A 12,272-nucleotide genomic window follows, 5' to 3' on the forward strand; every position below is an offset into this window, starting at 1 on the left:
GTGCCAAGAAGGCCAGGATGGGTCCAAGGTCTGCTCCAGGGGGTCATGGGGTCTGAAAGTGTGTATCTACTTAAAAAGAGAACAGACAACGAAAAACAGAAAACATATAACCAGGAAACAGGAAACCAGGGCTAGAGGCAGGGTTCAAAGCCAAAGGCTGAGACTGAGGGTGGCTCAGGCTGGGGGTGGCAAAAGCCAGAGACCAAGACTGGGAGTGGCTGAAGCCAGTTGTGCTAAAGCAAGTGGTCTGGAGAAAACAGCCAGACCAAAGACTGGTCAAGGGGACAGAAGGCGAGGAAGGCCAGGAACTGGTCTGAGGGTCAGAGAGGACTGTGGTTGCAGAAGGTAACAACATGGCTGAAAGGGTGCAGTAGTGTGGTTGCATGACTGCAAAAAGTAATGACACAGTTGAATGGGTGTGGTGGCATGGTTGCAGAAGGTAATGACATGGTTGAGAGGGCACAGTAGTGTGGTTGCACGACTGTGACAAGTAACAATGCAGCCAAATGAGCATGGTGGTGTGGTGGTGTGGCTGCAAAAAATAAATGTGCAGATTTTACACCATACAGTAGTCTTTAATCTTTTGGACTTTAGCTTTGTCCAGAATTCTCCCCTCAAATGACACCTTATACCCAACCACTATGATAGATGGTGCAGTGATGATGCATTTCTTTGCTGAGACAGTAGCTCCTGCATGACATAGATGGTGTAAGATGCAGTTGACATTCTGAAGGTGCTCCCAGATGAAACATCTGATCCCAGAATTTTGTGGGATCATCTGGTAGGTACTGTCGGAATTTTGGTAACAGGATTTTGGACCTTTGATTGGGCAATCATTGATGAAAGGGATGGTTACTTCAGGGATTTTGTCCTTCAATATCCAACAAACGTCTCCATGGAAAATCTGGATGGTGTTTGTGTAGCCCATAGGTAGCTTAGTGAGTCATAGAGTACTGATAGGGGTTTGGAAGGTGGTAAGGTTGTGGTACTTGTTGTGGATGGTGCGATGATCATATTTGACCATAAGACCTAAAATTCTGTAGATGGAATGGCAGGCAAAAGCTTCTGCAATTGAGTTGATGAAAGGGGGAATGGCTGAATCCTGTATAAATACTGCATTTAAAGGTTGTAAGTCATGGACAAGACAGAGAGATTTTCCATCCTTCTTGACTATGCAGAACCATTTTGAGCGATAGGATGAGGTAGACAGCTTGTAGACACCTGTGGAAATCTTTTCTTTAATTATGTTGATGACATTGCAAAAAATGGCTGGAGGAATGGGGATATTCCGCTCAACCCAAGGCTTGTGGGCTAGTGTAGGTATCTTTAAGGGTGGAAACATATCTTCTTGAAATGTTCCTCTTTCTGAGGCATCCCAAGTGAAGGCAGCCTCATGAGTCTTGACTAGCCATTGTCCCAGATTTAACTCCACAGGCAAGAGGAACTTCAAAGGGTCCAGATCGAGCTTGTCAGCTCTTTCCTAGGTGTGGAGAATCTCTAAGTGGGTTGGGGGAATCCCCAAGCAGGTGTGGAGATTCTCCAAATGGGTTGGGGGAGTCTCCATGTGAGTTGGGAGAATCTCCAAGCAGGTGTGGGGAATCTCCCAGTTAGTATGGGGAATCTCCAAGTTAGTATGGGGAATCTCCATGTGGGTTGGGGGAATCTCCAGGCAGGTGTGGAGAATCTCTATGCAGGTTGGGGGAATTTCCAAGCAGGTGTGGAGAATCTCCAAGTGAGTTGGGGGAATCTCCAAGCAGGTGTGGAGATTCTCCAAGTTAGTATGGGGAATCTCCAAGTCAGTTCAGGGACTCTGTGTGGGTGTGCAGAATCTCCAGGTGAGAATGGGGAATCTCCAAGTGCATATGTGTCTGGCACTCCTAACATCTGAACAAGTGCATGTGTTCCTTATTTGTTCCTTCAGATTCATATCAATATCACAAAAATCACTGTCATTTATAGCTAAGGACAAATAGGTATCCAACAATGTGCAAACAGGTAGTACCTAGTCCATAAAGCAGTCCAAGAGTATATAATATGAGTCTACAAAGGTAGCTAGTATGTAGAAGTGAGTAATAACAGAGACAAAGGACCCAGTGGGTAAATCTGATGATGTTCAATTATTAATTGAGAATAACCAAACAATAGGTGACCAACATGTGGCAAGGTATAACACTGGTCCACATATGTGGCCAGTGATGGGGCACCACAGTAAGAAAGGGCAAGGGCAAAAAATGGAGTTGCAAGGAATGTCAGCCAAATAATTGCATAGGTGGTGAATAATGGTATAAGACTATGAGGGGCGATCATCCAAACATAAGATTCATACAAGACAATGAGTGAAACATGACCTACCTGCTTAGTGTGGTTACTGCACCACATGGTGATCTTCATTGTCAGAATCATGGTGATGATGCCTCTTATGTGGAGGCTCCTGATAGACATACTGGATGACACTAGTAATTGTTAGTTACAAAGTGCAGAACACAACAATGTGCATATACCTGTGGTGGGTTCTCTGTTGCAAGTGTAGCAAATCATCATCACTTGAATTCACCTGACATTCCCTATGATGCTTGTGAGATGCCTGCCAGGAGTGGTGTCAAGGACATGGAGTCTGAGAGTGACTGTGGGAGTGCCTAGTACTATAGAATGTAGATGGGTGGGATGCTGCTTGATTGGCATGACATGTGTGCCAGATACCTTGCACAGGGAGCTGCTGTGACTCTTCATCTGGGGATGTGGAATGGCAAAGTGAATGCCAGCCTACTGGAGAGTGATGACACACATGGTGTGACTCTTCATCTGGCACTGTGGAATGGCAAAGAGAATGCTGGCCTACTGGAGAGTGACAACACACATGGTGAACCCCCAGCACATTGGCTAGTGCACAGCCTTGTGCAGGCACCTGTTGTGGCACATCAGTCATGGGTGAGGAGGGGGGAGTGGAATGATGATAGTCTGCAGGTGTGTTCACTCCCATACTACCACATATGAGTGACTGCAGTGAATCTTCAACAGGGGGTGATGATGGAGGAAGTGGTGAGGGTGTCCTTTCTGAGTCAGAGGGGCCCATGCTTTTCAGGATTGCTTTAATGAAGGCTTGCAAATCTGAAAGAATATGAAGGGGTTGATTAAATGTATTTACTAGCAGTGGGATTTTGAACATCTCTGGGCTAACCATCCTAAATAGCTCCTTCTGCTCTGGATTATTCAAGTCAGAGTCCATATGATTATGTAGAATTTTTCAAACTCACCAGGTGTCCACTCCCTGACATCAAATGACACCATGGGTACTGGCACCAAGTAATCATCACCCTCATCCTCTACATGGACCTCAGAATGGAAGTCAGCACCTATTTGTTCCTTTAGAAAAGGGACAGTCAAGGCATGGAGCTCGTCAGCACTGAGGCCCTTGATATTGAAATCTGGGCCAACAGTGGGGACAGCAGCAGGCCAATTAACAATGGTGTACTGGTGCATATAGAGAAGGTTGAGTAAAGACTTCCATGGGACATTCCTCTGTGCACTCATGATACCCACTTCATCTGTGAGGAAGATGTGGTAGCAGCTCAGTCATAGATACATGGACAGCACTTACATAGTTTGTGCAAGAAGACCTGAGGCAGAACTCAGCAATTACAATCATGACTGGATTCTTGGGATTTCAACATGAAAACTGGGTCATATGTTGCTTGCAATAGAGCCCCACAGTCAGGTAACACAACTGCAACACCAGGATCAAGGATTTTATATCTAGAGTAAAATGAGATATGGCAAGGATAATTGTAGCCACAATAAATCATACTTACTTCACAATTGTGGCCAGGTAATCTAGCAGCCTTGTGATGTCTGTCTGCCTCTCACTTGCTAGCTCCATACATATTGGAGAGCCAGCGAAGATGCCCTGAGCCTGGTAGGCAGCTTCATCATTGCCACCATAGATTACACATCCAAATACATGGATGTCCTCAACATTACACCATGTCTGTGCCTGCATAAGGATTTAATCCATGAATAAATGATAACACAGGGATATTTACAGCTTGTGTGAATGAATCTCTATAGACTTGACAATCCTGCAGCTTGTCATCCTCCAAAATAATTAAGTTAGCATTTAACAGAAATTGATGACAAGTAAGTCACTAACCCTCTGATGTTTTTGGATTGGTATGTGCATACCATGCTTGGTGCATATTACAAACCAACTTGGCCCTTGTTGCCTTGGTAGTAAGGCCAGCAGTGTCCATAATTGATTCAAGTCTGTGCCCAATACCAGCAGTCAATCTGGAATGTTGGGTCTGTCAGGAGGTGGGTTTCAATTATAATTCCATCCTCAGGGCTCAATACATTCCTTTTGCTTTCCACAATCATGTGTCATCCATCCTTCAAATCATAAATGAGGAAGCGAGTGTCCATAAAGGTGTGTAGGGAATCTGGATCATCTCCTGGGTAGCATATCCCTGATAATAGTTCCCTAGTGCAATCTGCGAGCAGATTCCTGATTCTGGTTTCTGACCATCAATGCTCCCATAGCTGATTGTTGGAATAGATGTATACCCTCATCCTGTCATCAGAGTCCTCATCATCAGTGGTGACTCCATTGTCAGTACCATACTCATCATCATCTGAGACACTCTCAAGGTCAGGGAGGTCATCTTCAGGTTCATCATCATCATCTTGGATGGTAGGTCCTCGAGTCTGGATGAAATTCACAGATACTTCAGGGTCATTGTTGGTTGACTTGGCAAGGAGGCACTGACATTTGATGTCCCCAAAGTCCATGTCCACTCCAAAGCTCATAATGCCTGGAGGTTTTCTGGATGAGGGTACAGTATGTTTGTCAGGACAATTTCTTGAAAAATGTCCAGACTTATGGCAGATAAAGCAGAGCCCTTCTGCCTTATGTTGCTCCTGTTCTTCCTTGCTCATCTTAGGGTTATCACACTTACACTTCAAGCATCTTGATGTCTCATGCATCATCCCCCATTCTTGGAGGATTCAGCAGGTGCAGCATCCCTTTGATTCCCCTTGCTCTTGTATTTCTTTCTGCAGGCACAGTGTCATCTGTTCCTCAAGCTTTCTGGTTCTCCTGTCAAGACTGCCACACTTTCAACAGTGCATTTCTTACTTTGCCATCTTTGCGACTTATGGGCATAATCTCCAGTGATATATTACATGATCTCAAGGATTTCCACTGAAGCCACAACCTTCTTTAAAGTTGATAACTCAGGGTTCAACTTTTCCCTCCACAGATTGCATTGGAGTTCCTTTTGTAGTCCTGACCAGAATTTATGTACCTTGGTACACTCATTGGTCTCTCCAATCATATTCCAGATCTTGTTGAGCTCATACAAGTAGGTTTTGACCATCTTGGAATTTTGGTAGCATGACTGAAGCTTTTCACATTGTCGCATTCTGAAGTCGATGGGGAAACAGTAGTTAGATAGTTCTGTGAAGAAGTCAGATAGCCTCCACTTGTAAGGGACTCCTGACACTTTGTGCACATAGAACTCATGTTCCTTTCCTGTTAGGTAGTGTGACAAGATGAATGCACACTTCTTTGTTTCCACATGGCCATCCTCCACATATGCAATTCCTTCAGTCATGAAGTGATGGAATGCATGGGGGTTGTCTGATCCATCATAATTCACTGGTAAGATCAGTTTCAGCATCATTTTATGCTGTGATCTGGATCTCTTCTTGGATTTGTGTGGTCAGTGGCCTTGACTCTTTCACTGTTTAGACCTTCCTCATCTTCTATGCCCTTGTGACCTGCTGTAGTTAGTGGAAGATTTGCTGCAGCTGGAAAAGCTATCAGATGTACTTGGCAAGTCACCCAAGCTTGTCAATGATTTGTCATCATCAGAGGAGCTGGAACCTGAGCTTGGAGATATGGATGAGTCCAAGCTCTCATCTTCATCTGAGTGGCTATCCCCAGCATCACCACTTGAACTAGGATCAGAGTTGCTATCATCTGGTGATCCACGTTACTGGGACAACTTATTTTTCTTGCTTCTCTTGGCGCATTTTTTGTTCTTTTCAAGATGTTTAAACACTAATCCAATATAACTTTTAGGGTTGATTTGCTTCACTGGTTCCATAGCCTTTGGAGTCTTTTGTTGCTCATGCTGTTTGTGGTCTTGATGCACAACCCTATTGACCATATCCTTTACAGGATTGGGAGGGACCTTGGACAATTTGGGTGTGTTTTTATTATCTTTACACTTTGACCTTTTCTTGTTAAAGGTTTGGTCATCAGCTGGGCTCTGGGGAATGTCCTCTTTGTTTGATACTGCACCCTCCTTGTCAGTTTTCTGCAGGGGTCTGGGTAGGTCATCATTCACTTTGTAAGCTAACTTAGTTGCAATCTTCCAGGATGCAAGAGTAGCATGTTGTGCTTCTGGATCCATTTCTCTATCACTAAGGTCCAAGCCCCCCCAGTTCCTTGGGTCAGGTCCCTTTCCCTTGTGATTTCCTGTGATTGGTGGCTCATCACCTTCCATTGTGGAGCTATTGAGATTATTCCTCATCAGGGACAGTGATCTTCTTTGGATCCTGTCCCACTCCACATAGTGTAGTCACACTTAGTCACAACACATGGGCAGCCTGTGCACCAAAACACCAACACTTATATAGACCCTGAGATGGGCCAGTACACATGGACAGGCCTGAGGGACTAAAGTGTGAGCAACATATGTACAGGCCCATAAGTGCATTACCACAACATATGGGAGGGCCTGTGGTGGGTAAGGATGTTGAAACATTTAGATGGGGCCATGACCAATTAAGAATACTGAGCTGCTATAAGACATGGATGGGCCTGTCCTGGTAGGTTACACCCCTGTCACAACATCAAGGTGGGCCTGCCTATCATAACATGGAGAGGGTCACAACATAAGGACAGGCCTGGGAGGAATATCATTTATGGTGTTGCAACATATAAATGGGCCTGTTCATAATAAGCCATACCCCTGTCACAACATATGGACAGGCCTGTCAATAGTAAGATTCACCACTGTTAAAACATAAAGACAGGCCTGTCACTAATATCATTTAATAGAGTCACAACATAAGGGCAGGCCCTTCAGTAGTATTATTTATATTGTTGCAACATATGGACAGGCCTGTCCACGGTAAGTTGTACCTCTGACAAAACATAAAGATGGGCCTGTCAGTAATCTCATGTATAGCATCACAACATATGGATGGGCCCTTCAGTAGTATCATTTACATTGTCACAACATATGGGCAGGCCTGGCCCCAGTAAGATGTACCCTGTCAAAACATAAAGACAGGCCTGTCACTAGTATCATTGAATAGAGTCACAACATATGGATGGGCCCTTCAGTAATATTATTTATATTGTCACAACATATGGACAGGCCTGTCCACAGCAAGATGTACCTCTGATGAAACATAAAGATGGGCCTGTCAGTAATCTCATGTATAGCATCACAACATATGGATGGGCCCTTCAGTAGTATTATTTATATTGTCACAGCATATGGGCCACTTCAGGTAACCATTTTTCATAAGCATTTAGGCTGAATAGTTTCTCCAAACCATCCAGCCTAATAGCCTCCCAGACCAAGGTCTGCCCAGGGACATCTGGTCATGTCCCAGGGCTATGCAGATTTTTAGGCCCTGGGACAGATGGGATTTCCCACATAGCCATCCTTTCAAATGCAATTATTTGGGATGTCCCAAGACTGCCTTGGGTGACTGGGGTCCCTACTCCTGAAAGTGCAGCTTATATTAGCATTGAAATAGCTGCAGAAATCTAGCCCCCTTGCTCCTCTGACAAATTTAATCCACAAAGTATCCTTTGACCTATACATCCCCTCCCATCCCACCATGCATAGTAGTATACAATAGTACTTTTCATGTACATCTTTGCAATGTGATTCTGCTGTATTGGGACATCTCACTAGTTGCCAGGGAGATGACCCACATTTGCCTTGAAAATTGCAATAATAAATTCAATCAATTTGTGTCTATACCTCATGCAATTTGTACTGTATGAAGGAAGAAGTGAATGGTTTTTGAACACTTGTGTGACAAGCCAATATCTCAAAGTCCCCCACATAGAACATGGGGTTGGTCACCTTTGCAACACCATCTGCAGAGGGCAGAATGTCCCAGATGAGCCTCTGAGGTCATCATGGGGCATTGTGCTGGTCTGCAAAGGTAACTTAGGAGGATGTGCCACCATAGCCCCCTGAGGCTGGGATGGGACATCCCACTGACTTTCATAAGGAGACTTGGGATGTCCCATAGCAACCTCCAAGGCTGCCTTGGGACATCCCACCTTCCCCTTTGCCAACCAGTGGGATGTCCCACAACAGCCTCTAAGGCTACATTGGGACATCCCACTGTTCCCTCTGCCAAGCAGTGGAATGTCCAACCCTCCCCTTTGCCAAGCAGTGGAATGTCCCACAACAGCCTCCAAGCCTACATTGGGACATCCCACCCTCTCCACTGCCAACCAGTGGGATGTCCCACAACAGCCTCTAAGGCTATATTGGGACATCCCACCCTCCCCTCTGGCAACCAGAGGGATGTCCCAACACAGCCTCTAAGGTGTTGAAGTAGTAATCTGCACTAATCCTACAAGCACCATAGAGAATCCAATGCAAGGTAGCTCCATGGTCAGAGAAGCTGCTTGAGACTGAGAGGGTCCTGGCTCAATTCCAGCTCTGGTCACATTTTCATCAGGTTATGAGCTGCATCTGGAACCCATGCATGCTCAGTACAATGGGTCATGCAGCATCCTTAGTAAGTCCAGATCATGTGAGTTACATGGACACAAGGTACCTGATAGTAAGGCCTCCTGGAAACACAGCAGTAAATCCTGATCCATCACATGACACAAGGTCAAAAGGCAATCAGACCATTTGCATGACCCTAGGGGGTGTGCACTGTTTTTGCACTCCAAAAGTGGCCAGATGAAGGGACCACATTGGAGATGGTGCATTCTGTGCATTAACTTCATGGAGATATGCTCCCACAGTGCTAGTCTCAGCCCCCAAGCTACTGACACTAGTACCCAGACCATATGGCTCAGTGGTTGCAGCACCTGGTAAACACCTAGGAGGTCACTGGTTCAATCTTAGAACTGGTCACATTTTCCTCATAAGGCTACTTTGGGACATCCCTACCCCCTCTGGCAAGCAGTTGGATGTCCCACAGCAGCCTCTGAGCAAGTGGGGAATGGTGCATTGCTCTTCACATAGTCTTGTTCCCATGTCACTGGTTTACCCCCATGCTACTGATATTAGTACCTGGACAATATATATTTGCTCAACTGTTAGAGCACTGTTTATCACCTAAGAGGTTGCTTCAATCCCAGCTCTGGTCACATTTCCATCATAAGGCTGCATTGTGACATCCCACTTCCCCCTCTGGCAGCTGGGGGTAGTGTTGCTGTGGCTCAGGGAGCTGTCCTCAGCCAAGGGTCATACCACATCTATATTATTGAGTATTAAAATAATTATTGTGGATTTGGTATGTGGCAACACAAGGCTACATTTGGTAATAGTTGTCATAGTGACTAAGCTGCTTGTTGTTGAGCAGGTCAGCCTTTGGAGCTGAGCTACAGCAACACTAGCTGAGGCTATGTCCCAGAACACCCTCTTGGGTTATATTGACATTCCACCCCACTCTCCAGCAGCCAGTGGGATATCCCACAACAGCCTCTTAGGCTAAGTTGGGACATCCCACTGTCCCCCTTCTGAGACTGGTGTGGGGCATCCCACCCTCCCCTTTGTCACCCAGTGGGATGTCCCACAATACCCTCTAAGGCTACATTGAGACATCCCACCCTCCTTCTGGAAAGCAGTGGGATGTCCCACAGCAGCCTCTAAGGCTACATTGGGATGTCCCACCCTCCCCTTAGGCAAGCAGTGGGATGTCCCACAACAGCCTCTAAGGCTAAATTGGGACATCCCACCCTCCCCTTTGCCAAGCAGTGGGATGTCCCACAACAGCCTCTAAGGCTACATTGGGACATCCCTCCCCCCTTCTGGCAAGCAGTGGGATGTCCCACAGCAGCCTCTAAGGCTACATTGGGACATCCCACCCCCTCTCTGTCAAGCAGTGGGATGTCCCACAACAGCCTCTAAGGCCACATTGGGACATCCCACCTACCCCTCTGCCAACCAGTGGGATTATTCTACATTTTACCCATGCATATGTCCTGCAAACATGATGCTCAAAAAAAATTCTATTTAAACACACCAAATAGATTATAATATGTCTCTATCACCCTTATCTGTATCAAACTCTTTTACTTGGAGATGATGGTGGATCCATATCCAGTAGGTCATTCTCCCATTCTTCTCCCCAACAGAATTCTTCCAATGGCATATCACTTTGTTGGTGATATTCATCTGCCAGGGCAAATTCTTCAGCAACACATAGCAACTCATCATCCATCACTTCATCCTCATCCTCTTCACCCTCTGACTCCAATCCATCAAACCTCTCCTCATTAACACTATCAATATATATAACATGACCACCCTCACCATGCTGTGCAGTTCTTCATCACTTGCACCCCAGTTCTCATTAGGTGTTCCAGGATAGCCTCTGAGTTGCCTCTTCCACAAGAGCACAGATCTGATAGTCTCAATGCTCTGCAGTCAAGTTCATATGCAAGATCAACATCTGCAATGTGTGTTAGTCATGGTAATGCAATGACACATGTCTCTTACCAGCACTCTGTCTGGCTTTCTGCACATGACCCCACTCTTCAGAAAACCACTCTGTCAAAGCTCTTCTTTACTGCAACAGGTGCCTTTCCTCTTCTTGACAACACCTCAGCTCAAGGAGTGATCTGATCCCTGAGCACACTTTTTCATCAGCTAACCATGGGGGTAGTAACCCATCTGAATCATCCCCAAGGCCAATATCCTGCCAAATATCATCATCCACATCCAGTTTGAACAAAGAGTCCCTTGGGATCAGGAGTGGGGCTATTGACCCCTGAGGAGCTTTTCCCTTGCATATGAGGCCTACAATTTGCAGACACAGATTATTGTAGCTACTGGCAAGCTTGGCTATTCCTGGTTTTCATCACTTCACAGATGCTTCTGTGTGGTTTTGAAGTCTTTGTTCTTCAAGGCAAGTCAAATACAAGGGTATTCATGAATGATGACCTCTTACCACTGAGAGTCTGCCAATATGAGTGTTCCAGTGTTTCCAACTCAAACTTTCATTGGCACAGACAATCTCTGATACATTTCTTTATTGCTAATGCATGCATGAGAAGCTATGGAACATGGTCTCAATTAGATGAAACCATGTAGAAAATACACTGCCACTAACTTGAAGATAAGCACTCTTTTGGATACTAGCAAGATTTGAATGCCCATTTATGCCTAGGGTTGCCCTCTGGTTCTGCAAAGCTTCTTTAAAACACTTAACCTTTTGATGACACTCTGCAATTTGGATATTCAAGCTTGTCATGTCAGCAACCCCATGGAGAAGATCTTTCTCCAGCACTTCTAGCTTGGCCTCATAATTTGCCAATGATTTCTGAGTTGCCATGATTTGCAATATAATATTCTCAGCAGCTTTAGAGCTGTGACCTAATTTGATGGTGAGCAGGAGTCATTATTTATATCAGCAGCTTATGAGGAGTTCGCTTTGTCTATGCAGAGACTTGAGCAACCCATTCAGCTTGAAGAGTTGGGATATCAACTCCACATCTCCTTAGGCCTCTGTTTGCAGCAGCCTTCTTTTCTTGGCAATGATTCCAGCAATGAAAAAGCCACTGGCCCAAACCAGTGAGACTCTTCATGTCCAGGTGGCACACCTGGAAGTCAATAACAAAGAGGCATTGATGATACTGAATAATATGTTAGCTTGAAACAGATGTGGCATACTGCACACATACCCCAGAAACATGAAGAGATGGTATCAGTCCTTTGATTGAACTCCAAAAATGCTCACATCCCTCTCCATCAGATAGCCCAAATCCTTCACATTTTCAGGGGTGATAGATAAGCTGACATGCCCATTGATGACCAGAGGCATGAAATACTGAGATGGCAAAAGAAATATGTGGCAGAAATGACTTGAGAAAACCCCACTTCCTGCAGCTCTGTTCCAGTTGACAACCTATGTCATATAACAGCCCAATATGAAAATTATCTGGGAGATGGCCAAAAAGAGATTTGATGAGGGCAAGTGCATAATGTTGCCTCTCCCCAGCTGAAGTCATATTTGCAAGGTAAATGACACAATCATGATGACAGAGTGGGGCCATGACA

At 45.2% G+C, this 12,272-nt stretch overlaps 3 protein-coding genes and 1 non-coding gene across 4 annotated transcripts; 1 reads left to right on the forward strand and 3 right to left on the reverse strand.

Moving 5' to 3' along the window:
• Positions 1 to 2,763: 2,763 nt before the first annotated feature.
• On the reverse strand, positions 2,764 to 4,800 carry F5J12DRAFT_894947 (uncharacterized protein; the record flags this gene model as incomplete). Its single annotated transcript, XM_051747787.1, has 5 exons — positions 2,764 to 2,835; positions 2,906 to 3,201; positions 3,255 to 3,545; positions 3,599 to 3,617; positions 4,558 to 4,800. The coding sequence occupies 5 exons, from the start codon at positions 4,798 to 4,800 to the stop codon at positions 2,764 to 2,766; spliced, it is 921 nt and encodes a 306-aa protein (XP_051597848.1).
• Positions 4,801 to 9,049: 4,249 nt separating this feature from the next.
• F5J12DRAFT_t150 lies at positions 9,050 to 9,122 on the forward strand. Its single transcript has one exon. It is a non-coding gene; the product is annotated as a tRNA-Val (tRNA).
• Positions 9,123 to 10,800: 1,678 nt separating this feature from the next.
• Positions 10,801 to 11,070, reverse strand: F5J12DRAFT_696412 (uncharacterized protein; the record flags this gene model as incomplete). Its single annotated transcript, XM_051740442.1, has 1 exon — positions 10,801 to 11,070. A coding segment is annotated over one exon (270 nt), but the record flags the coding sequence as incomplete, so codon positions are not given.
• A 142-nt stretch (positions 11,071 to 11,212) lies between these two features.
• On the reverse strand, positions 11,213 to 12,223 carry F5J12DRAFT_906669 (uncharacterized protein; the record flags this gene model as incomplete). Its single annotated transcript, XM_051748808.1, has 5 exons — positions 11,213 to 11,269; positions 11,326 to 11,535; positions 11,663 to 11,848; positions 11,897 to 11,979; positions 12,028 to 12,223. 5 exons carry the CDS (start codon positions 12,221 to 12,223, stop codon positions 11,213 to 11,215), a joined length of 732 nt encoding a protein of 243 aa, XP_051597850.1.
• Positions 12,224 to 12,272: the final 49 nt, after the last annotated feature.

Source organism: Pisolithus orientalis (genome assembly GCF_024613125.1).
Source record: "Pisolithus orientalis strain OTSU chromosome Unknown F5J12scaffold_26, whole genome shotgun sequence".
NCBI classification, from domain to species: Eukaryota; Fungi; Basidiomycota; class Agaricomycetes; order Boletales; family Pisolithaceae; genus Pisolithus; species Pisolithus orientalis.